This window comes from Balaenoptera physalus (genome assembly GCF_965194825.1).
Source record: "Balaenoptera physalus genome assembly, chromosome: 3".
NCBI classification, from domain to species: Eukaryota; Metazoa; Chordata; class Mammalia; order Artiodactyla; family Balaenopteridae; genus Balaenoptera; species Balaenoptera physalus.
The window spans coordinates 12070604-12094590 of record NC_138890.1 but is presented as its reverse complement, the minus strand read 5'-3'; the positions used below and the strand labels follow the sequence as shown (position 1 = coordinate 12094590).

General features: G+C 54.7%; 1 protein-coding gene across 10 annotated transcripts in view; it reads right to left on the bottom strand.

Moving 5' to 3' along the window:
- The window catches only part of MYO9B (myosin IXB), an 89494-nt gene extending 65519 nt beyond the window's left edge, over nt 1–23975 (bottom strand). For all 10 annotated transcript variants that reach the window (XM_082453339.1, XM_082453344.1, XM_082453343.1 and 7 more), the window contains exons 1-2: nt 23837–23975; nt 5875–6782 (exon numbers count right to left, since the gene is read on the bottom strand). In XM_082453339.1, coding sequence (XP_082309465.1) covers nt 5875–6726 — 852 coding nt within the window. In that variant the 5' untranslated portion in view covers nt 6727–6782; nt 23837–23975. The remainder of the gene's footprint in view (nt 1–5874; nt 6783–23836) is intronic.
- Nucleotides 23976–23987: the final 12 nt, after the last annotated feature.

The window sequence follows — 23987 nt, the reverse complement described above, 5'->3', positions numbered from 1 at the left end:
AGGTCAAGGTGAACGATGGCATGTTGGTTCAGGGTGACCTGCTCGGGTAGGCCGGCCAGTGCTGACAGAGGGTAGAGGGAACAGACCCAGTGGCCTGAGGGGTGGGCGGAGACTGGGGGAGTCTGGGGTCATGTGACACTGGGTCTGTGGGGCCCTCAGTCGGGGCTGGTGCTCAGGACCAAGGCCGGCACATATCCCAGTCCCAGGACAGGCTCCTTCAGGGCCCCCGAGGTGGGTCAGGGGCAGCAGAGAGCTCCAGGACACCCTCGGTCCCACGCCCTGCTGCCCTGGTCACCAGCCTCCTGTGGGTGTGCCAGGCGGCTCGGGGTGCCACCATCTCCCAGCCTTCTCTCTCTGCGTGGGCCGGGACACAGTGGCTACATGGAGTTCCCGACACCCCGGCCTCTGGCCACTTGGGAAAATGGCCCAGCCAGCAAGGATCCTCGTTTCATTTCTGCTTTCGAAATTAAAACCCTGTGCGCGTTGGCAAATGTCAGTGGCGTGTGTTACGGTTCAGGAAGGACAAAGAGAACCCTGGCCTAAGCACCCTCCACCCTCAGCCCTGATGCCGAGGCAGAGGGGCACGTCCTGGGTGGGCTTTGTGGCCAGCCCGGTGGCTGATGCCGGGGCGGCTGCATCACAATGTCGCCAGGTTCTCAGAGGGCACCCGGCATGGGTAACGGACCCCAGACTGCACTGCCCTGGTGAGCCTGCCTTCTGCACCTTCAGTATTTCTGAGCTAAGGCAACACTCCTGCACAAGCGTCGCGTTTCTGGGGGTGGTTCAGGGGACAGGCTGCAGGGTGGCCGAGCGACATCGTGTGAAACAGTGACAGTAACAGTTAACTGCAGCGGGTGGGCAGATCAGCTGATTGGAACCGGCTTTCCACAGTGCCGCCTTCCTGTTTTCTGGTCAGAATTGCACAGCAAGTTTGCAACCCCTGCCTGGGGGGGTGCCCGGCGATACCCAAACCTCAAAACAACTCAACTTCTCCTTTCAGGGAGCTGAGAAAAAGTCCCGATCGGCTTCCTGCGGCCCCAGCCGAGCTGAGAGAGGAAATCTTTCACGAAGGTGCAGAGGGGTACCGTGAACTTAGACTCAGGCTGGGTTCTAATGGTGGTCTGGCTGTGGCTGCCTGCAGTGTGGCCTGAGGTACCCAGACTGTACTGGGTCGACTTGTGTCCCTCAAAAAGATATGTCCAAGTCCTGATCTCTGGAACCTGTGAGTGGGACCTTCTTTGGAAATAGGGTCTTTGCAGATGGAATTAAAGTAAGGATCTTGAGGTGAGATCATCTTGGATTTAGGGTAGGCCCTAAATCTAATGACGGTGTTCTTGTAAGAGAAAGGAGATTCGAGATACAGAGGCAGAGGGGGGAGAAGGCCATATGGACACAGAGACAAAGCCTGGAGTGATGAGGCCACAAGCCAAGGAATGCCAAAGGGTTGCTGGCAGCCACCAGAAACCAGGAGAGAGACACGGGATGGCTTCTCTGTTGGAGCCTCCAGAAGGAGCCAGCCCTGCCTACACCTTGATTTCAGACTTCTGGCCCCCAGAACTGCGAGAGAATAAATTCCTGTTGTTTTAAGCCCTCCACCTCCACCCTCTCCCATTTACAGTACTCTGTGATGGCAGCCCCAGGACATTTACACACCAGCACACCTCTCTGGGGCTCTGTTTTCTCGTCTTTAAAATGAGCAGAGCTGTTGTGAGTCCTCAGAGAGACGATGGATGAAGACCGTGGCACCCAAAGCCTGACACACAGTGGGCCCGAAGGCACGGTAGCTAATTATTCCTGTTATTAGAAAGTAACTCTCAAGTTAGCTCAGAATGGTTGGGACTTACTTATGGACAATTTCTAAACCATCAGCACTTGAAAGAAACGGTGACTGGGTCTTGTGGGATTACAAGCTGTGACTAAGGCAGCTGTTCTCACCCAGGGGAGATTCTGCTCCCAGGGGACACTTGGTGATGTCTGGGGACATTTTTCGGTTGTTGCCACTGGGGGGAGGGGGTGCTACTGGCATCAGGTGGGTGGAGGCCAGGGGTGCTGCTCAACACCCCACAGCGTACACGACGGCCCCCAGCCCAGAGACTGACCCGGCCCCAGACGTCAGTGGTGCTCTGGCTGCAAAGCCTGGCTCTAAACTAAAACAACCTTCTCCCTTTTCCAAATGGTCGCCTCAGGAAGCACATTTATGGCTGTGACGTGGATCTGGCTCAAGCCTGTTTTGGAAGCTGGCATGGGCACCGCCCTCCAGCAGCTCCTAACCCCTGGGGAAATTGGGTCTCGCCGTCTCCCACTGCTGAGGCTCGAGGGAGGCAGCCGGGCAAGGTCAGAGGCATCTGACTCACGGGGTGCAGACACCCGCCACGGAGGTGACTAACGGCCCTCATAGAATGTGCCAGAATCCTTCGGGGCAACGGCAGGGGAGGAGCATGGAGGCCAGCAGGAGGACGGATGGGCCCCCAGGATCACCAGTGGCGGCCCTTGGGGAAGAAGGCACAAGACACGTCCAGCTGTCGCTCGGCGGGGGCACTGCTGCGGGCTGACTTGTGTCCCCCCCCGCAAAAGGCTCGTCTATATTGTCCTGACGCTGGAACCTGTGAACGTGGCCTGATGTGGAAATGGGTCTTTGCTGACGTAATTAGTTAGGATGAGGTCATCCTGGATTGGGGCGGCCGCTAAACCCAATGATGACCGGTGTCTTTATAGGAATAGGAGGCAATGTGATGACAGAGGCTGGGATCGGAGCAACACAAGCCGAGGAGCGCCTGCCTGGAGCCCCCGGAAGTGCGAAGAGGCAAGAAAGCATCTGCGCCTAGAGCCTTCCAAGGGAGTGTGGCCCTGCCCACACCTAGACTTCAGACTTCGGGCCTCCAGAACCGTGAGAGAGAGTAAATTCCTCTCTCTGACGCCACCCAGTCTGTGGTACTTTGTTAGGGCAGCGCCAGGAACCTCATCCCGGTGCCCTGGATGGTCCTCAGCTAGAAGAGGAAGCTGCACCGCGGGGCCAAACCTGCCTCCTCGTTGTGGTGCACTGAAACCCTGGGGCTCGGCATCCTCATCGAACCTTGCCACACCCACCCGCCTGCCCGGTTCTGTGAGGGGTGAAGGGCCCACTTGGCAAAATGCCCCGCTCGGTAAATGCTGGGTCCGTCCTCTTGTTCCTGTCCCCGACTTCTAAAGTCACTCAGGGCCTGCATTGCTTTATCCTGTCCTAGAGCACCTGTTATGGGCCCCGGCCATTGCTGGGAGGACAGTGGGGCCGTTGGTGGTTTCACGGCAGCTGAGTTCCAGAGCTGGGATGGAGCCAGATTGAACCTGGGACACCCTCCGTAGCTCCCACATCACACAGTGCCCACCCCGTGATCCTGCAAGGCCCTGAATGATCTGCTGTCACCTCCCTGTCCCCACCGCCTCCTGCTCTGCCCCTTGCTCACCCCACTCCGGCTCCTTCCCGTGCCCTCCAGGGCCCCTGACTTTCTTCAACACGCCAGGCACGGTCCAGCCTCCCGGCTTTTTGCACTGGCCGTGTCCCCCTCCCAGAAGTCGCATCGCTCGCCCCACCCGCTTCCGGGCCCGGCTCGGCATCACCTTCTCGCCTCCTGCCCCCTTACCCCTTCTTCCGCGAGCCCGCCCACTGTTCTCATCGGCTCTTAGCTCACACGCGAGGCCGCTGTCTGTCTCGCTGCCTGCCTCCTCGTCACCAGGTGGCAGCTCCCTGTGGGCAGGCCTCTGTCTTGATTTTGGCCACTGCATAGCCCGGTGCCAAGAACGGTGCCTGCACGCGGAATATTTGCAGAATGAATGGACGATTAGAGGAGGGAACGCATGCAGGGTACACAGCACTGAAAGGAAAAGCGTCCGTTCTGCGGCCGGATCACTAGGTAGTCTTTGAAATGCTTGCGCAAAAAATGACAATGAATCTTTACATTACATGTATAGGAGAAGACAGATATAGGCCATGCGTCCTGGCACGGGGCCAGGCTGTACAGCCCCAGCTAATTTCTTGCTCATGATCTCAGAGATCGTCAGAGAGGAAGAGGAACTGAAGCGTATTCAGCCGGCACAGCCCAGATGGGATTTCAGTGAATTTCAGTAAGAAGCTGGAGGTCAGTGCTTCAGGGCGGGTGGGACCCCTGAACCTACCCCCGCCCCCACCCCACCCCGAGCCTACTCCTCGGATAGAGGGTCTGGGGTCCTGCGGATGGACAGAATGCAGCACATCCAGTGGGTGTTACTCAGCAACGTGAATATATGAGGTCTCGAGCCGAGAAAAGATGCAGAGGAACCTTAGTACTAGTATTTAGTACTAAGTGAAAGAAGCCGGTCTGAAAAGACTACAGATGGTATGATTCCAGCCATCCAGCATCCTGGAAAAGGCAAAACTATGGAGACAGTAAAAGGATCAGTGGTTTCCGGGAGCTGGAGGGAGGGAGGGGGATAAACAGGCAGAACACAGGGGATTTTCAGGGCAGCAGAACTATTCTGTGTGATACTCATGGTGGATACATTGTGCATTTGTCCAAACAAATGCGCAGCAGATGCAACACTGAGTGAATCCTAATGTACACCATGGACTTTAGTTAATAATAATGTGTCAATACTGGCTCACCAATCGTTAACAAATACAACATGTTAATGACAGGGGGAAGAGCAGAAGTGGCAGGAGAATACGGGAACTCTCCGTACTGTCTGTTCAGTATTTCTATAAACCTAAAACTGCTCGAAGAAATAGTGACTTATGTCATTATATTTAATAAAATTTAACTATTTAAGTTACATACTTAAAATCATTTAATCACTGCAAAATCTTATTAAAAGCAGAAAGCAAGCAAGCAGAGTCTTAGACCCCAAACCCAGAGGCGCACACCCCGGGCCCATACGCGGCCCTGGCCCTCACCAGGTGACGACGGTTAAGTTATGTTCTGAGACGTGGATGCATCTCGTCCTAAGACCCTGAGAGTGAGTGATCACTGCGATCGCTTCCACTGCCCCCGTGTCCAGAAGGCTCACCCACAGTGACACATCCGTGACTCCTGTGGGGTCTGGCCAATGGGAACACTGGAGAGGGTGCAGGAAGCTGGGGCATTTCCTCCCCCGCTGACTCTTTGGCACTGCCAAGCAGCCCCTCCTCTAGCCCGTCCCCAGCCCCCAGGCCAGAACTCACCTTGCTGGCTTCCTTCTACCCCACGGTCCCACCCCCTGCCAGAAACACCCCGCCATGAACTATTCAGTTTGGACACGCCATCCTTTTCTTTCTGGGACCCGGAGTGCAGACTGCCGTCCCTCCAGACACTGGGAGTACATTAAGAGGACATCAAGGCATTGATCAGGCCTTGTTATTTTCTCTATTCTGATGCTTTGGCACTTGGGGCCTGGATGACCCCGGAGGGACTGCCCCCGCCAGGGCTGGCCGAGTCCTAGAGAGAGCAAAGGACTCTCCTACAAACACGCCCTCCAAATACAAACCAACCACTTCAGAGCCTACACCCGCCCCCCACCATCATCACGTTCTCACACTCCGGGCTACTCTCTCCCTGCCCTGATCACCCCAGGGCCAAGTACCAGACAACCAGGGCAGCCCTTATGCTCCCAAACTCTGAAATTATTCAAACTAGCCACCCTAAGCCTGCTTACCCTGCCTCACCGGACCCTTCCCACGAAAACCACGACAGACACCTGCCTACACCCTCCCCTGGCTCCTGCTGCCTCCTGATGAGCCCTGGTGCCTCCCTGTGTGGCCCTGCATGGCGTGCCAAGTCTCCTGTTTCTGGAAAACGTGAGTATAACTGTTTCCTCCATGGCCGTTATCTGAACGATAACCAAACCCACGTGTTAAGGTCCCTCCCGCCGAGCGGTCCCGCTCACCTCCAGCACCGGACCAGCACCGAGGATGGTCCTCTCGACGCCGCTGGCGTAGCCCTTCTGGCTCAGGGCGGTGAGGCAGTGGATCAGGAAGTTGGTGCTCTGCGTCTTGCCGGAGCCGCTCTCGCCTGAGATGACGATGCACTGGTTGACGTGCTTCCGGAGCATGGCGTAGTAGGTGACGTCGGCCAGCGCGAACACGTGCGGCTCCAGCTTGCCCAGCTGCTGGTTCTCGTACATCTTCACGTACTTGGGGTTGTAGATGGGGAGGAACTTGAAGGGGTTGACGGCCACGAGGATGCTCCCGGCATACGTGTAGATCTTCTGCTGCAGGAAGCGGTGTCTGAGGTTCTTCAGGAGGTTCTCCTCGGTCAGTTCGGGGAGGTTGCACAGGTCATCAAAGTCCGCCTGCGGCCGGGGCAGGAGGCCACGCTCCACCAGGCGCCGGGTGGCCGTGGCCTGGGACATGAGCTGCATGTGCACGTACTTGATGGTCCCGTCTGCGTTGCGCTCCTGCAGCAGGAAGTAGTAGCCGTCCTCCTGGGGGTGCTCGTCCTGCGCCCGCCGTGGCCACAGCAGCACACGGTGCACAGGCGAGTCGTTGGCATCCAGCACCCACTCCTCCCCGCCCGTCTCCTTGACCTCCACCAGCACGTAGCGCTTGCTGCCGTCCAGCTGCAGGCTGGTGATGGCGTCCTGGATGACGTCGGACGTGGTGCTGTCCTTGGTGGCTGTCACGCGGCACGAGGCCTGGCACGGGGTCTGGCTCTCGCTGGTGGCCAGCTGCGGGTAGATGTGCAGGTGGTAGGCCGCCTGCCCCCGGTGGCCGGAGCTGCCCGCCTCTTTCACACTCATCCTGCCGGCGGCCTGGCCTCAGCATGCCTCCCGGGCTCGGGGCGCGCGTCCTGGAGCTGGAAGGGAGGGGGGTGGCAGAATCAGAAGGGCGAAGGTGGGGGTGGGGGGACACTGACATTCACCTCTGGACAGAAAGCCTCAGACCCATGGCCTGAATCCGTGGGCTCTCCTGAAGAGCCAGAAGGGCCGAAGAGCCTTATCTGTCCTTAAACGTGACACTCACCTAAGGTTTGTGGCTCCTGCAGAGCGACATCACCAGGCCCCTCCTGCCAAGATCAAACCCGTCCCCTGGAGTTTGCTCCGTCCCAGGCCCCGTCCCTCCCCACCAGCCTCTCAACCCTCAAGTCCAACGGCCACAACCATCTCAGAGCTCAGCCCTTCCTGGACTCTCCTCTCTGGCAAAGCCTCCCCTGGCAGATCCCTAAGCAGACGAAGACGCGGCCCCATGGGCCTTGGTTATGTCCCCAAAACACACGAGGAAGGCTGCGAGAGGAAGGTTGGGATGAGCAAGACTGAACCTGCCCCGAAACTCAGGGACCTTGAAACCCCCGGGTACCTGAAATCCCACTGAGGAGGATGAAGTCAGGGAGGGCCCCCAAAAACTCGCTCGAGAGAACTGCTCAGAGTACATTTGCTTCTAGAACCCACAACCCCATTCCAATCATGACAAGAACATCAGCCCCAAATTAGGGGCATCCTGTGGGACGCCCGCAGTCCTCCCCAAGATTGTGAAGGTCACAATCAAGGAAAGACCAAGGAGTCATCCCAGGCAGAGGAAACTGGGGAGACATGATGACAATGTAACAGGGTTCCCTGGACCAAATGCATTTGCTCCTAAAGACATTTCGGGAAAGAGAGAAAAGGCAGCCAATGCTGGCAACAGCTCATTTTGTGTCTTGGAGCAAAAGGCAGAAAGGCAATGTGGGTCACGTGGGGGCCCACTGTGTGCCACCCAAGCGTGGCTGAAGATACAAAGATGAACCAGACCTTGGCTCAAAGCCCAGCGGGAGAAGCTGATATGCAAACAAATGTGAGAGAATATCAACCATGAGCGTGAGAAGTTACTGTTCCCAAGAGCCAGAGAAGGCTTTAGGGGAATGGTAACATCTAAGAGGGGTTCTGAAGGATGAAGAGGAGTTCACAACGAAGCTCTGCCCATTCATGTACATATTGTCCACAGCTGCCTTTGTTATATCAGCATAAGTGAATAGTCACGACACAGATTAGTAACCTTAAGAACTGGAAAGTTGAACATACTTATCTTCCAGTCTTTTATAGAAACAGTATGCAGACCTCTGCCCTGGGCAGAAGCATGACTCAGAGGCTGAGATGATCTGGGTTCTGGGAAACTGAGTCCCACAGCAGTGTTAGGAGGGTGGGGGACGGGTGAGACTGAACAAAACCAGACATTATGAAGCTGCTACAAACAGGTAGGTAGGTAGTGGCAACAGGTAGGAAGGTTGGGGGAGATGGGAATGTTTAATTTTCTAAACTTTCCCCCAAATTATTAAGTAACTTTGGTATATTTCCTTCCAGTTTAATAGATGTTACATGTTTTAATAAAACCTGAATTGCTCTTAATGTGGTATGTTGGTACAGATGAACATTTCTCTGTGTCATGAAATATGCTTTGAAACATGATTTCTGAGTTCTTGGACACACATCTTTGTGTCCAAGTCTGAGCATTTCCTTGGGATCAGTTCACTCATGTAGAATTAGCAGATAAATGGATGTGAACATTGGTAAGTGTCTTTATTCAAAAAGCCACAGTATCCTGCAGAAAAATTCTATGAAACGGTGGGGCTCATCTACTCTGGAAACACTTTGGCAGTTTCTTTAAAAGTTAATTATACGCCTAGCATGTGACCCACTCCTAGGAGCCACTCCTAGGACTTAAGAGAAATGAAGCAGATGTTCATACAGAGATTGTACGTGAATGTTCTTTTTTTCTAAAATTAATTAATTAATTAATTTATGGCTGCGTTGGGTCTTTGTTGCTGCACGCGGGCTTTCTCTAGTTGCGGTGAGCGGGGGCTACTCTTTGCTGCGGTGCGCGGGCTTCTTATTGTGGCGGCTTCTCTTGTTGTGGAGCACGGGCTCTAGGTGCGCGGGCTTCAGTAGTTGTGGCTCATGGGCTCTAGAGCGCAGGCTCAGTAGTTGTGGTGCACAGGCTTAGTTGCTCTGCGGCACCTGGGATCTTCCTGGACCAGGGCTTGAACCCGTGTCCCCTGCATTGGCAGGCGGATTCTTAACCACTGCACCACCAGGAAAGTCCCTACATGAATGTTCTTAATGGCATTGTTTCTAAAAGTCCCAGACTAGAAACAACCTGAACATACACAAAGCGGTGAATGGACGAATAAACCAGCCACACAATGGAACATGACTCAGCTGTGAGAAGGGACACAACACAATCCTCACAACAGCATGGAACAACACGGAACAATCTCAGAATCTGTGTGCTGAGTGAAAGACAGAAGACGAAAAAGAGTACCTGTAGACCCAGCAATTCCACTCCTAGGTATGGACCCAAAAAGACTTAAAAACAGGGATTCAAACAGATACTTGGACACACACGTTCACAGCAACCCTATTCACAATAGCCAAAAGGTGGAAACAACCCAAATTTCCATCAGCTGATGAATGGATGAACAGAATGTGGTCCATCCACACAATGGAATATTACTGATTCATGCTACAATGTGGATGAACTCTGAAAACCTTATGCTGAATGAAAGAAGACAGAGACCAAAGGCCACATGTTGTATGAGCCCATTTATATGAAATGTCCAGAACAGGCAAATCCATAGAAATAGAAAGTAGACCAGTGGTTCCCAGGGGCTGGGAAGTGAAGAGGCGGGGGAATGGGGAGAGATTCCTGATGGACACAGGGTTTCCTTTTGGGGTGATGGAAAAGTTCTGGAGCTAGATAGAGGTGATGGTTGCAAAACATTACAAATATGCTAAATACCATTGAATTGTTCACTTTAAGTGGTTAATTTAATGTTATACAAATTTCATCTCAATAAAATTTTCAAGAGTACATATTATATGATTCCACATACAGGTGACCCTTGAACAACATGGGTTTGTACTCCGTGGGTTCACTTATATGCAGATTTTTTTCACTAAATATGTACTTTAGTAGTACATAATCTGTGGTTGGTTGAACTCCAGGATGGAGAGCCACAGATATGGAGAGCCAACTGTAAAGTTATACATGGATTTAATTCTAATTTTTTTTTTTTAATAATTATTTATTTGGCTGAGACTGGTCTTAGCTGCAGCACACAGGATTTTTTTTTTTTTTTTTTCCAATTGCGGCATGTGGGATCTTTTTTAGTTGCGGCATGCAGGCTCTTTCAGTTGCGCATGAGGGCTCTTAGGTGGCACGCAGGATCTAGTTCCCTGACCAGGGATTGATCCCGGGCCCCCTGCAATGGGAGCATGGCGTCTTAACCGCTGGACCACCAGGGAAGTCCTTATACATGGGTTTTTGACTGCGTGTGTATATGAGGGTCAGCGTCCTTAACCCCTGTGTTGTTCAAGGGTCAACTGTACGTAAATTTCTAAAAAGTGTAAACTAATTAGAGACAGAAAACTGATTGTTGGCTGCTTGGAGGAGGGGGACAGGGCGGGAGAACAAAGGAGCCAGGGAGAGTTTTTGGGTGATGGATGTGCTCACTATCTTGATCGTGGTCGTGGGCTCCTGGGTGCTTGCATGTGTCACAACTCATCCAATCACACACTTCAAATAAGTGCCATTTATAGTGTATCGATTATACCCAATAAAGCTGTTTAAAACAAAGCATGTGGATTATGAAAGGACCCAATTCCCCAGGAGTGCAACTTTTAAAAACCTCTTGCTTACTTTTCAAAATGCCCAATCCTCGAGCCCAGCCACCGAGTTCCTCAGATGCCACTGCAAGGAAACGGCTGGGAATCTATGAACTTGTCTGTGTTCAGAGGTGCCAGGTGGTGCCGCCCACCTGACCGTCCCGTGGAAACTCTGAGAGCTAACTGCAGGATGTTCCTGGGCAGCCCCAGAAGGCCGTGGAGGGTGGGTAGTTTATGTGCTTCCAAGCCTGGTGAGAGAGGCAGAAGCCCAAACTGTAGATCTGCACCTTAATCACGGCCACATGAACGCACGTGTGTGCTTGTGAACATACATGTACGAATGTGAGCACACGTGCAGACATGGACACGCGTGATTGAATACACACTCTCATACGACCGTGCTCACACACGCACGCACACAAACGTGGACACACGTGCACAAACAGAATTTCATTTGAACACACCCACACTCACGTGCGTGCACACACACACGCGCGCGCACAGACCCAGGGCTTCAGGCAGAGCCTGAACCTCTGTGACACGCACTCGTGGAGACACGGCTCACGAGCGCCACAACTTCTGGGGGCACGTTCCAGCTCAAGGACCAGGGGCTTTGGATGGTCTCACGCCCAAGCTGCCTGGATGCAGGCGGCAGAAAGGTCACATGGATGCGCCTGCTTTCTCCTCCCAGCGGACACCGAGCTGGGCTGAGCGAGGAGAAGCCATCAGGGCCCAACCACGTGATCTTGCCCGCGGGGCCTGTCACCTGCCCTGACAAGGGTCTGGTTGACGCTGGGACAGGCTGAAGGCTGTGTGGCCCGCTGAGCTCTGTGCTGTCCCACATCCTCCAGGGCTCGCTGATCATGAGGCACCCTCGGAGCCCACGGGGGACTTTTACAGCTCTGGGCCCCTTGGTGGGAGGAGCAGGGGACTCCATACTCTGAGACTGGGGGCCATGGGGGCAGTCACAGGTCCAGCCAATGCACACCCCAGCCCCAGGCCAGGAGGAAGTATTAATAGATAAGCCTTGCTCAAGGGGCCTGCTGACCGCTGGAGCTGCAGGGAATGGGCCGGCCAAAGAGAAGGGGTGGGGCAGGGTGGACACCAGCTGGGGGCCCTCACGGGAGTCCCCGCAGGGCCCACCTGACCCACCCTGCAGCAGCTGCCCCTCCAGCCATCATAGCCCACCCAGGCCCACCACATCTGCATCCTGGGAAACTTCACCCTGCACCTGCCTGTGGGGCCCTCCCCACGCCCAGCCAGCCTCACCTGGTCCTGCTCCCCAGGGAGCCTGCACTCTCCTCTCAGAGCGGCTCCCTTTTCCCCCTTCCTGGGGGAGGACCCTCCCACTGAAATAGCTCATGGCCCTGAAAACCGGAGACACTAGTAAATCCTTCTCCAGCCCAGGGTCGAGTTCCCTCCTGGCTTCCACGCAGCCTGGAGCTGGCCCTTCCTGCTCCCACCCGTCCCTCGGTCCGCTATGCCCCCGTGCAGTAGAAACCACTGCTCCCCTCTCCAAAGATGCCACCAAGCTCCTGCCAATCGCGCCTTTCCTGGTCCTGCTCACTTGCTCTGCAGCCGTGGGGACCAGGTGTCACCTGGACCTGCCCCTGGAGCCCATCCACTCTGTTGCACTCCCCCATCAGGGGCTGAGCTCGCGCCTAGGGACGCCCACCCCACCTCCAGCCCCAAACACCCAGGGTGTTTGTTCCCTGCTCCTCCCACTGACCACATCCTGTCTGCTGTCCCCAGAACAGCCTTCTCTTCTCACCAGGAGGTCAGGAGGGCCCCTGAGGGACCGCTGTCTCCATCCTCTGGGCTACTGCAGGGCAGTGCCTGGAAGCATCGGTCTAGGTGTGGGTGTCCCAACACAGAGCCCCTCGGGGACCCCCTCTGGCCAGTTCTTAGCCCCTGGCCATCAAGGCCCATATAGCACAGCCCCCCTCTGGTAGATTGGCTGCTGCAGCGAGCAGTTCTTGGACATACTCTGGCTGTTCCCCACCCAGCCAGGCCCAGGCTTGCAGGCCCCCTCCAGTCACGGAGAAGCTGCCCAAAGCCCCCAACCCACAGGGGGAAGTCTGCTTCCCCCAGCCCGGGCTGCATCCCCGTGAGACACTGACCAGGCCATCACCACGGGCCTGGCACCCTGCCCTCCCCTTCCCTCCCCTGCATCTCAGACGGGGGCCGGCCCCACACTGCTGCCTCCTTCCAGTGCCACCCGTGTCCCCTGTCCTCGTCCTCAGGTTGGAATGCCCCTCGGACCCCTCCACCAGATCCCAGGCAGTTCTGTTCCCAATGCGGATGTACCCTCTTAGACCCAGAGACTCCTCATTCTACAGGTGGCACCACTTGAACCTAAACACTGGGCTGATCTGATCGGCTCTACATCCTCACTATGAAGGCCCCTGACCCCTTCTGCCAAAGTGACTTCCGGAGAGGCCCACCCAAGTGAGAGGTCTGCCCGGAGCAGCCTGAGAAGTGCTGCCTCAAAGCATCCTCACTGGCACCGACGATCAATATTTTTCTCAACCCATGGCCATCAGTGGGCACAAAAGAGCATTTTGTCACTTATAATCCTCTGTCAGGCTGGGTTTTTTGAGAATTCACTGTATTCAGTAACGATTTTTCTGTTTCTGGAAGCTGTTCATGTCAGTTGCCCTTTTTTCCCCACTGAACCATGCCTACCTAGCTCATTGATTTGGAGGCGCTCTTTGTATAGGAAGGGTATTAACTCTTTGCGACGTCTGATGAATCTAATTCATACAGATTTACTTTTGCATATGGTGTTTTTTGATACAAATACTACAGTTTCCAGGCAGTCAGATCTGTGGGTCATTTCTTTCAAGATGTCTATCACCCATTCCCCTCCCAGAGCTGATGAACATGGAACCACACTCTGTACTCCTCTCCCTCTCTGGACTTACTCTTTACATTTCAGTCTTTATCTATCTGGAAGTTATACTGGAGGGTGTGAGAGTTTCCTAGGGCTGCTGTAAAAGAGTACTATAAACCAGGTGGCTTAAAACAAGAGAAATGTACTGTCTTGCATTTCTGGATGAGTCCAAAATCAAGATGTGGGCAGGGCTGGCTCCTTCTGGAGGCTCTGAGGGAGAAACCGTCCCATGACTCTCCTGGCTTCCGGTGACCCTTGGCTTGTAGGTGCATCACTCCGATTTCCTGGCCCAACATCACATGGAGGCCTTCTCTGTCTCTGTGTCCTCCCCTCTTCTTATAAAGACACCAGTTATTGGATTCAGGATGAAGCCACCTTGAGACCTTTACATCCTCAGACACCTTATTTCTAATCAAGGTCACATTCTGAGGTTCCGGGTGGAATGAATTTTGGGGGACACCAGTCAACCCGGTACAGTATGGGAAGTGCAAGGAGAATCCAGATGGTCTCCAAAGAGTGAAGCAATCGTTTTAATGCTTTTTCTTAAAGAATCTATCTCTCCCCAGACCAGGGAGGCTCCTTTGTTAAAGATCATACGTTAAGTTATGTTACACACGCGGGTCTGCCTCTGGGCTGTTGATACCTGCGTGGTGCCACACTGTGATTACCACAGCTTCAGGGGATGTCCTTAAACAGTGACATCTCTCTTGGAGGAGCTCAGCTGTTTTCTCTGGCTTCTAAGCACGCCTTCCTCACGGAGTCTTAACAGAGCCTGAGACCTGGAAGCCAGTCATGTTGTGGCTTAAGGTCCTTTCCACAAGTGGATGTGAAACCTGCACCCCAAGAATCCCCAGACTGTGTCTGGAATGAAAGGAAGCAGGTCTGGGACTGAGGAACTGGGGGCCCTGGGTCTCCAGGGGGGATAGCTCGGCGAAGTGGCAATTGCATGCTGTGGCCATGTGTTGGGGGCAGCAGGTCCTGAAAACCCGTGTGTCTGTCTTTGAGCCAAACCGCCTCTTCAAATGCCCCGAAGTTAAAATGCCTGTTCTGCCTTCTGACTAATGCTCACAGAAGCACACGCAATGTGAACAGGAAGCAAAACCCATCCCTAAACTGATAGGATCCGTCTACCTGGAACTCATCGGAGAACTATGCCCTCATCACAAAATGGAAACCAAACTGGCAGACTATAAAATTCCTGGATGAAAGAGCCAAAAAGGTGGAAGGGAAATGCCCATCAAAGGATGAGTGGATATGGGACTTTCCTGCTGGTCCAGTGGTTAAGACTCCGAGCTCCCAATGCAGGGGGCCCGGGTTCGATCCCTGGTCAGGGAGCTAGATCCCACATGCATGCTGCAACTAAGAGTTCGCATGCTGCAACTAAGAGATCCCACATGCCGCAAAGAAGATCCTGCACATGGCAACAAAGATCCCGAGTGCCGCCACTAAGACCCGGAGCAGCCAAAAAAAAAAAGGATGAGTGGATAAACAAAATATGGTCCACCGACCCAGTGGAATATTACTCAGCCATAAAATGGAATGAAGCGGTGACACACCCTACAATGTGGATGAACCTCCAAAACATCATGCTGAGTGAAAGAAGCCAGATACTAAGTATGATCCCATTGACGTGAAATGTCCAGAATACGCAAATCCACAGAGACAGAAGGCAGATTAGTGGTTGCCAGGGGCTGGGGGAGGGGCAATGGGAGAGACTGTTGATGGGGACAGGGTTTCCTTCTGGGGTGATGGGAATGTTCTGGAACTAGATAGAGGTGGTGGCTGCAGATCACTGTGAATCTAAATGTTACTAATGGCCAATCTTCTGCGCACGATAAAATGAATTCCCGCTGAAAAACCTGAACATTGAAAAATTAAAAAGGCTTTTGCAAATGCCATACTGGTGTCCTTTCAGCGCTTGCAGGGGATGTGAGCCTCAGTTCAGGGCCTTTCTCTCATGCTCTCAGAGAAAGGAGGCACAGGGAAGAGGGGGAGGCAACCAAAAATTCGGCCCTCGGGGTGAGTGGACAAATGTGAATGAGCCGCTCTCAAGGCCCGGCCAAGGTCTCATGCGTGAAAAAGTGAGGTTCTGCCGAACAGCTTGGGGAATGACTTGGAATTGACTGGAAAATAAGGAGGACGGGGGCCTCCAAAAAGTGTAGCATAGCCGCTTGGTTTATATAAGGCCATAATTTGAAGCCACATGTTTATCGGATGAAATCATCCTCAAGTTAAAAGGAGAAGGCCGGCGTTACAGCAGAATCAGTTAGGAAACACCGTTTAGAAGTCAGCACGTTTCCACTTTTCCACACGTGTTTCCTTGAGCCTGTTGGGATTTTTTTAAGGAAATGATCACATGAAGTTATTGGAAAGATGGACATGCTGAGAAATAGCTACAAAAGAAGTATGTTTCTCAGCCTTGGCAGCTCAGAGCTGGAGAACAGCTTAGGGTTTAGGTTGGGTGAGGGGGGATGCGGCCACAGGCCACGGAACGTCCGGAGCCCCCAGAAGCTGGAAGGGGCAAGGAGGGGTCTCCCCCTGGAGTCTCTGGAGAGTCACAGCCCTGCTGATGCCTTGGTTTTGGACTTCTGGCCTCCAGAGCTGCAAGGGAATCAATTTCTATTGTTTAAGCCACTCAGTTTGTGGTACCAATTTACGGCAGCCCCAGGACACGAATCCAGGGGTCTGGTGCAGAAGATACTGGATGCTCTGACTGAGGCCATGGTCAGGAACGGCCACCACCTCTCCTTTGCCTTACTTAAATATCCCTGGAGAAGCCCATCCCAAACACCCTCTCATGACTGTCCCTTACTTCCCTAATTCGTCCCCCTAGGCTTTCCAGTCTGGCCCAACCGGTCTGAGTCCTAGAGAAAGCTCTTCCTCCAGGCAAGTGCTGGGGCAGCCTGGTCCATTCACCTGTCCCTGAGGCTGATCCCTCTCCTTGGGGTCTGCGGCTATGTCCCCAACGAGGCTGTCTTCTTTCAAAGTCTGTCCAGTCAACAAATGTTTCTCCACTGCCCACACCCCACCCCGGGCCAGGCCAGGCTGACAGCAAAATAGAGTAAGAATGTGGCAGTGTCTGGTCTTCAGGGAACTTGACAAATCAACCCACCAGAGAAGAGGCATTTCCAACAGCAACAGTGCTTTGGACAGGAAAAATGCAGTGTGTTCAAGCAGCAGCTCTCAACGGGGTGGGGATTGGTGGGGAGCAATTCTGTCCTACCCCATGGGACAGTTGGCAATGGCTGGAGACATATTTGGTTGTCACCACTGCGGGGGGGGAGGGGAGGTACTTCTGGCATCTGGTGGGTGGAGGCCAGGGATGCTGCTCAACACCCTACAATGTGCAGGACAGGCCCCCACAGCAGAGAATGATCTGGCCCTGGACGTCAGCAGTGCCGTCACGGGGACAGAAACTGACCAGAGCAGGGTGGTCACTTTGGATTAACCAGGAGGCAGGGAGGCGCTCAGAGGAGATAGTTGCCGAGGCCTGCGCAGTGAGACAGGATGGACGGGCTGAGCTTGGCGATGGCAGCCCAGGCGAGGGCGGTGAGCGCCATGGGCAGGGGCAGCTGGGGCTGGCCTTAGAACAAGGGGACCAGTGTGGCCGGCAGGAGGGGGAAGGGCCGAGGTCAGGAAGGTCAGATCCCACAGGGCCTTGTGAACATGGGAAGGAGTCCGGATTTTCATGCAAGCCTGATGGGGAACCCTGGCTAGTTGGAGACAGGGAGGACCGAGACATGAGTGACATCAGGAAGGGATCAGCCAAGCCTAGTGTGGCAGGCAGACCGGGGTGGGGGGCAGGTATTCGGCGGCTCCTGCAGGTGTGGGTTGTGGGGACTGACGGTGGTTCGGGTCAGACCCATGGGACACAGGTGGGTTCCGGTTACAAGGGGAAGGCAGAGCCGCAAGGCGCTGTGGGGGGCTGGGCTCCGGGTCCTTCCCTGTTGACCGGTAGGCTCATAAAGACATGGAAAGTAGCCTGGGAAGTGGGTCTGGGCGGGCAGAGGAGAACCCTTTGGGACCCTCCTCTCCAATGACATGGTCCACCTGTCATCATGCCCTGGTGGAAAGCCACCTTGAGAACCTTAGACGGGCAGAGCTGCGGTGACAACACACAAAAGCCCTGCCTGAGACCAGATTGAGCAGCTCCCGGAGAACAAGGGAACCCCGCTTGGCTTTTAAAGGCAGTTCAGATCCCCGGGTAGGGCTCTGGAGGCTGCCGTGCCAGCCCGGTCACCGGGGGCTGGGTGTGACTCTTCTCCTAGGGGACACCTGGCAATGTCTGGAGACAGTTTTGGTTGTGACAACTTGGGGGGCGGGTGCTACTGGCATCTGGTGGGTGGAGGCCAGGGACGCTGCTCAACACCCTACGATGCACAGGACGGTCCCCACCACAGAGCATGATCCAGCCCCAGACGTCACCAATGCCAAGGCTGAGAAAGCATGCTTTAAATAAATAAGAAAAATGTTTGCACACTTCAGGGTCTCCCCAGGGCCTCACAGGCACACAAGATGTTAGCATGATTCCAAGCCCACGTTCACCCGACTACACAATATTTAGAAGGAGGGATCAAGAGAGGGAGCTGGCTTTGTGGGGTGACTGCCCCAGCTGTTGGGGCCTAGGGCCACCTGCCCCTGTTCAGGTCACATTCTCCACTCCAGATACCCTGTTCCTTAGCTTCCCCACCTTCATCCTCTCCTCTCCCTGCTAAACCAGGGGGCAGACTTCCTCGAGACCACCAGGAGGAAAGGGACCAGCCCCCTGAGGGTCTATGGGCCAGCCTACGCTCTTACACTTTCTTTGTGTCACGCGTTCTGATAAACAGCATCTCCGCGTGACAGCCAAGGACTCTGGTGATCTTCCCAAGCAGTGGCCTGGGACCCTGGCATGCTTGCCAGGAAATGAAAGCCGCAGGTGCGTCCCCAGGATCTGAGAAGCAAAATCTCAAAGTCTCCTCTGGGCTCACCAGGTTCCGTCCACCCTCGAATGGGATGGACAGGCTCTGAGAGATGAGTAGGAAGATAGTGGCAAAGCCCCAGGCGGTCCTGATGCTGACACTGTCCTGCTTTTGTTTGCGAGGAAGCAGCAGCAGTAACAGCGGCCTTGGAGGCAGATGACCACGCCAGGGCCCTTGGGCCTTCCTCTTCCTCCATCAGCCAGCTCAAGCCAGGCCCAGGCTCCCGTTCCAAGCTCGCTGGTGCCGGGTACTTCACGGCCCTCACCGGGCTGGTAAACTGACTTCCGTGGACATGACTGCGGGCCGGACATCTGTGCTCTGAGCAGAGAGATGAGGGCTATTCCCGCTCCCTCAGTATCTCTGAGAGCCAAATCTGCACCTGGCTTGTTAACGCTTTTTGCGGAATGACTTTCAGATTTTCCAGAAACTTCTTTTGTCTCATCACCTGTGACAGCAGCCGGTCCCAAAGTCACTTTGTTCCATGAATGGGTTGTTTTTGGACTCCCCTCTTGACCCTGGCAATACTGAGGACAAGGACCCCCGTACACCCCAATTATGAACCTTGGCCGGCCCCTGGGTGGGCACACACTGTCTCGCAGGCCTGGCTCTAAACACACCCCTTGTAAAGTCTCACGAGGTCTGCTCCTCCCGAGTCCTGTTCTTGCCTCTCTACTGTCACCCCAAGTATAAGGACCTGCGCAAGATCTGGAAAATTCCCTAACAGGGCACTTCCAAAGTTGACATGGCCAACCTGCCTAGCTACCCTAAAATGTTTATTTAAATAAATGAGACAAAACTAAACGAGCTTATTCTCTATAAGTACCATTATTTATTGAAAATTCCCTCACTAAATAAAAATGAAATCTGTCTCTTACCCAGTGTTACAGCCTGAATTGTGTGCCTGCCCCCTACGCCCCCAATTCATTATGTTGAAGTCCTACTTCCCAGGACCTGAGAATGTGACTGTATTTGGAGACAGGGCCTTTAAAGAGGTGATTCGGTTAAAAGGAGGTCATTAGGGTGGGCCCTGATCCAAAGGGACAATCAGGACACGGACTCACACAGAAGTAAGGTGAAGACTCACATAGAGGTCAAGACTCAGAGAGAAGATAGCCGTAGACAAGCCAAGGAGGGAGGCCTGAATGCATCCTTCCCTCGTGGCCTTTGGAAGGAACCAACCCTGCCCACACCCTGATTTGGACTTCTGGCCCCCAGATCCATGAGACAATACATTTCTGTTGCTTAAGCCACCTAGCCTGTGGTACTTTGCTACGGCAGCCCCAGGAAACTTGCACACGCGGCAGTGACAGTCATGAAATGCTTGGAGCTGGCTCCCCTCTCGCACACACAACCCTAAGAAACGGGGCAGAGCTGGGATGTAAACGAATGAGTCAGACCAGGACAGCTTATTCATTGCTCCGACTAAGCCACAGGCCGAACCCTTGAATCACTACTTTATTTATCATCGGGGCTCGGGCTCAGAGTCTCAACGAGGAAATGAGTAGAACCCGAACTCATCGGCTGAGTTTTTGAGACATGCCTAATCTCCAAGGCCCTTTCTGGGCCAACGTGAAAAAAAGCAAAGAGGTGAAGTGATGGGCTCTGCACCTCGGCCGGCAGTGCGCTGGCTTGTCGGGGGCCCGGCGGTGCTCAGACAGAGCCCTTTGTTCTGTCCCTCCGTCTCCGGGACGAGGGCAGAGAGAAGGGCCTGTCTTGCTCGGCGGGGAGGCCGAGCAGGGGCTGCCTGGCACAGTTTGTTGGGGATGCTGGGTGCACAAAGGGCTGGTGGATGGGGACTGGGGGGAGGGCAGCATCCAGAAGGGGTCAGACGGCCCCAGAATGTGCGGTTTCCTCCCCTGGAGTTAAAGCAGCAATGTCATGGTCGGGGAACAAGCAGAGGAGGACACATGAAGAGCAAAACTTAGTCTGTGCTTGAGGACGGACTGGTGTCTGGAGCCAAGAGGGCAAATGGGAGAAGATAACATGGCTTCAAGAGCCACAGTGATCTGGGGCTACCTCCAAAGTAGCTCTTTGAGAGGAGAATCTGATACCTCTAATCTCGGAAGAAAAGCAACAATTTGTTCCGAGACAAGGACAGTTCCTGCAGAAATCCAGGTCAGTGGGAAGACAAAGAAGAGACAGACAATGGCATCTGCTGTGCCAGCGAGTGATGACAGCCCCAGCTCACCTCCTCTTCCTCCTCTGCTGAACATTCTCGGGGCACGTTCTCTAACTCCCCCTCAGTCCATTCCCAGTGGTGTCTCCTTTTTATCAGGACTCCAGATTAAGAACCGAGCGGATGGCAGAATTCAATTGCTGGCCTCTTTTCCCCACACCTGCCCTTGGCAGCAATTTGCTGGGAGCCCACCAAACACCAAAGACCCACTGAGGCAATGGTGGGCCTGGAGCGGGAACCAGATTTTACTACAGAGCAGTGCTCCTGTCCCCCAGGGGACACACAGCCATGTCTGGGGACATTTTTGGTTGTCACAACTTGGGGTGGGTGTGTAGTATTGGCATCTCGTGTGTGAAGGCCAGGGATGCTGCTCGACATCCTATAATGCACGGGGTGGCCCCCACAGCAAAGAATGACCCGGCCCCAGATGTCAATGGTGCTGCAGTTGAGAAACTGCTGTAGCAATTTGGTCTTCGCCAAAGTGAGGTTACTAATGATCCTTCGTACTTCTAGAAAGCACAGGGAGCCATCTCTGAAGTCGTCACCTGCCTGAGCTTAGTTTCTATATCGAGAAAATAGGAACTGCAATCCCCTTGCTGCTGGTTGGCAGAATAAAAGAGTTGGGTATAAAAGCGCCTATCACAGAAGATGCTCAATAAAGAGCTGCACATGGACGTGCTTATGTGGTTCCCTCTTCCCCACTTGGTTTAACACCTCTGTATCCTTCAAGGCTTGGCTTAGGGCCAGCCACCTCTCCTGAGGAAACTTGCTGGAATCCCCCATGCCCTGAAGCTTGTGCTGGTCGTTCCTGATTCTGTCCCCACAACTTCTTGTGCCACCTGTGTTGCTGCGCTGACCAACTACTCTGAACTCCATTATTCCTGGTGGGGAGGGCGGCCCACTAGAATGTCCCTCCCCCAGGGCACAAGGGCTCATCTCTGCCCCTGGGACCCAGCCCACAGCACTTTGCATGATCAGCCCTTGCTTCACTGAACTCTGGGTCCACCCAAGACACACAACTTCAGGGACACAAGGAAAGGGAAGCGGCAAGTTAACAAGCCTCTGTTGGGGATAGAAGATGGATCCTACAGTGATACAGAATGGGGAGATTCCCAAGTCCCCACCTGCTTCACCAAGTCACAGGCCTGGACCTGAGGGAGGGTCTCACCCAGGGATTTCCAGCCAGAAGGATGCAGCTGAAACCCTGGGAACAGGTATGATGTGCAAAAGCACATTTGGCACTGCAATTTCCCACGTGAAAGATAAGGAAGCAGTAAGATAATCATATTCGGATATAAACTGTAGAACGGAAAGCCCAACAAAAGTGGGATCACCATGGTGGGGATTCACCTGTTGGGGGCTCCATAAAACTAGACAGGGCTGTGTGCTGGAGACACCAAGGTTGGGTTTCAAAGTTGCAGAACACTGATTAGGCCAATCCATTCATTTTGCAAGTAAAGAAACAGACAAAGAGACTTGACGGAGGTTAGGACCCCCAACAGAAGACCCTCCATGACAGCCTGCCTGGCCACGCTCCCAGAGGAAGGAGACAACAGCAGGGCTGTGGAACCAGAAGATTCTGGTCCAGTTCATGGGGGTGGGGAGAGGGGGAGTGGGAGTGTCCCAGCCAGGGCAGGCCCATACTCAGAACCTGCACGAGGCATGACTGTGGGCTCTAATCATGTGTTCTGGGGCAAGCGAGGCTGAGAGTCTTGCTTACGGAAGCTTCCATAAGGGCCAGAACATTCTAGAAGTGAACAGGGTGGTTATCTTTCTGTGGCCCTCTTTACATTCAAGCTATCCAGACTCGTGTCCTGAACGCACTATAAACCCAGGCTCCCTGGCCCTTCTAGCAGGTCCCAGACAAGGATCCCCAGGGTCGGGAAAAAAGAGAAATTAATGCTGATCAAAACGGTTTAGAGCAAGGCCCTCCCCAGAGCCAGGCCCATCAGACAACTTTCCAGCTGCCCATGTCACCTCCCACTGCTCCTGGATGCCTTAAGCGTTTGGAGACTCCAAGACCAGAACATACCTCAGGAAGGTAGGAGCTGGGACCCTCCAACTGTAAGGCACAATGTCCCCACCAGCTCCCACCTCAGACAGAGGTGTGGGAGAGGCTTTCCCTTAAAGACTCCTGGCCTACAAGGCGCCTGCCTGCGGCTACCGTGCCTCTCCCAGGCTGAGCTCACAGCCACCGGGGGACAGATTTCCTGTATGTCGTTTTACCCATTTAAGTCCAAGGATGCAACTCGGAGGAGGTGGTGACAGCCTAGCACATGCGGGTGTGTGCGCACCCCCTCCCGAAACCCAGTTCCGGCCCCACAGCTGGGGTGGAGGGGGGGCCCAAGAGCTCCTTCCTTGCTCCCTAGAACCCCCAGGCTCTAGCCAGTCCGCTCTTAGGAGGACAGTATTGGGTTTTCAAGTCCTGAATACCGCCCAGAAGGCGCTGAAACTAGCCTGGGTCACCCAGCAGTTGGGGGTGAAGTCAGGGATAAGATGAATCAAGAGGGTAAGACAGTCCCCCAAATCTCCATGGTCTGCACCCCAGTGTCTGAACGGGGCCATTCTAGTCCTTTCCTTTCCTCCCCTCCTCCCCAGGCTCTCCCTGGACCAGACCTCACTTCTTGCCATGGCTTCTACCCCCCTTCTGCCTCCCCTCCCATCCCCCATTTCCCCTCTTACCAATTCGGCCGGCCACCGCACCAGTGGGTTCAGAGCCCCTCACATTTACTGAGCACCCACTGAGTCCCAGGCGCTGCCCTCCCTCAGGCACCATTCCTCTACCTCTTCACCGTAGGCAGACGCCCCCAGGCCGTCCTGCACCGTTCCCCCCCAGTCGCACCCCGGCTGTTCCCCCACCGGCCTTGCTCCTCTCAACCCCCAGCCTGGGCCTCTCAACCCCGCCTCCTTGCTTCTCCCCCTCCCAGCCCCGTTTCCTGCGACCCCCCAACTACCACTTAAGCCACGTCCTCTTCAGAGAAGCTGCTCAAAGCCACAAGATCTGCCTCCACACTCGCCCAAAAACTCCCTCACCAGGCCCATCACATCAACTTTCTCCTTCATCGTCCCGTTCCCACTCCGTCTCCTGCAAACTCTCCACGACCCCCCAAGCTCGTTCCCGCCTCCTCGACCCCTGCTTTCGCGCCCCCCCGCAACTAACCCTTAGCCCCGTCCCTCTACAAGGCAGCCCGCCGCTGCGAGCTTCGAGATCAAACACTCGACCCGCGGCCGCCCGGCACTCACCTGGGCCTTGGCCGCCGCGCGCCGCCGGTCCCGGCCCGGGTCCCCGCCCGGCAGCCAGCCCGCTGCTCTTCGGGCGCTCCGCCCCACCGCGCCCGCCGCTCCCGCCGCTCCCCCGCGCGCTCCCGCTTCCGGGTTCCGGAGGGGCGGGCCC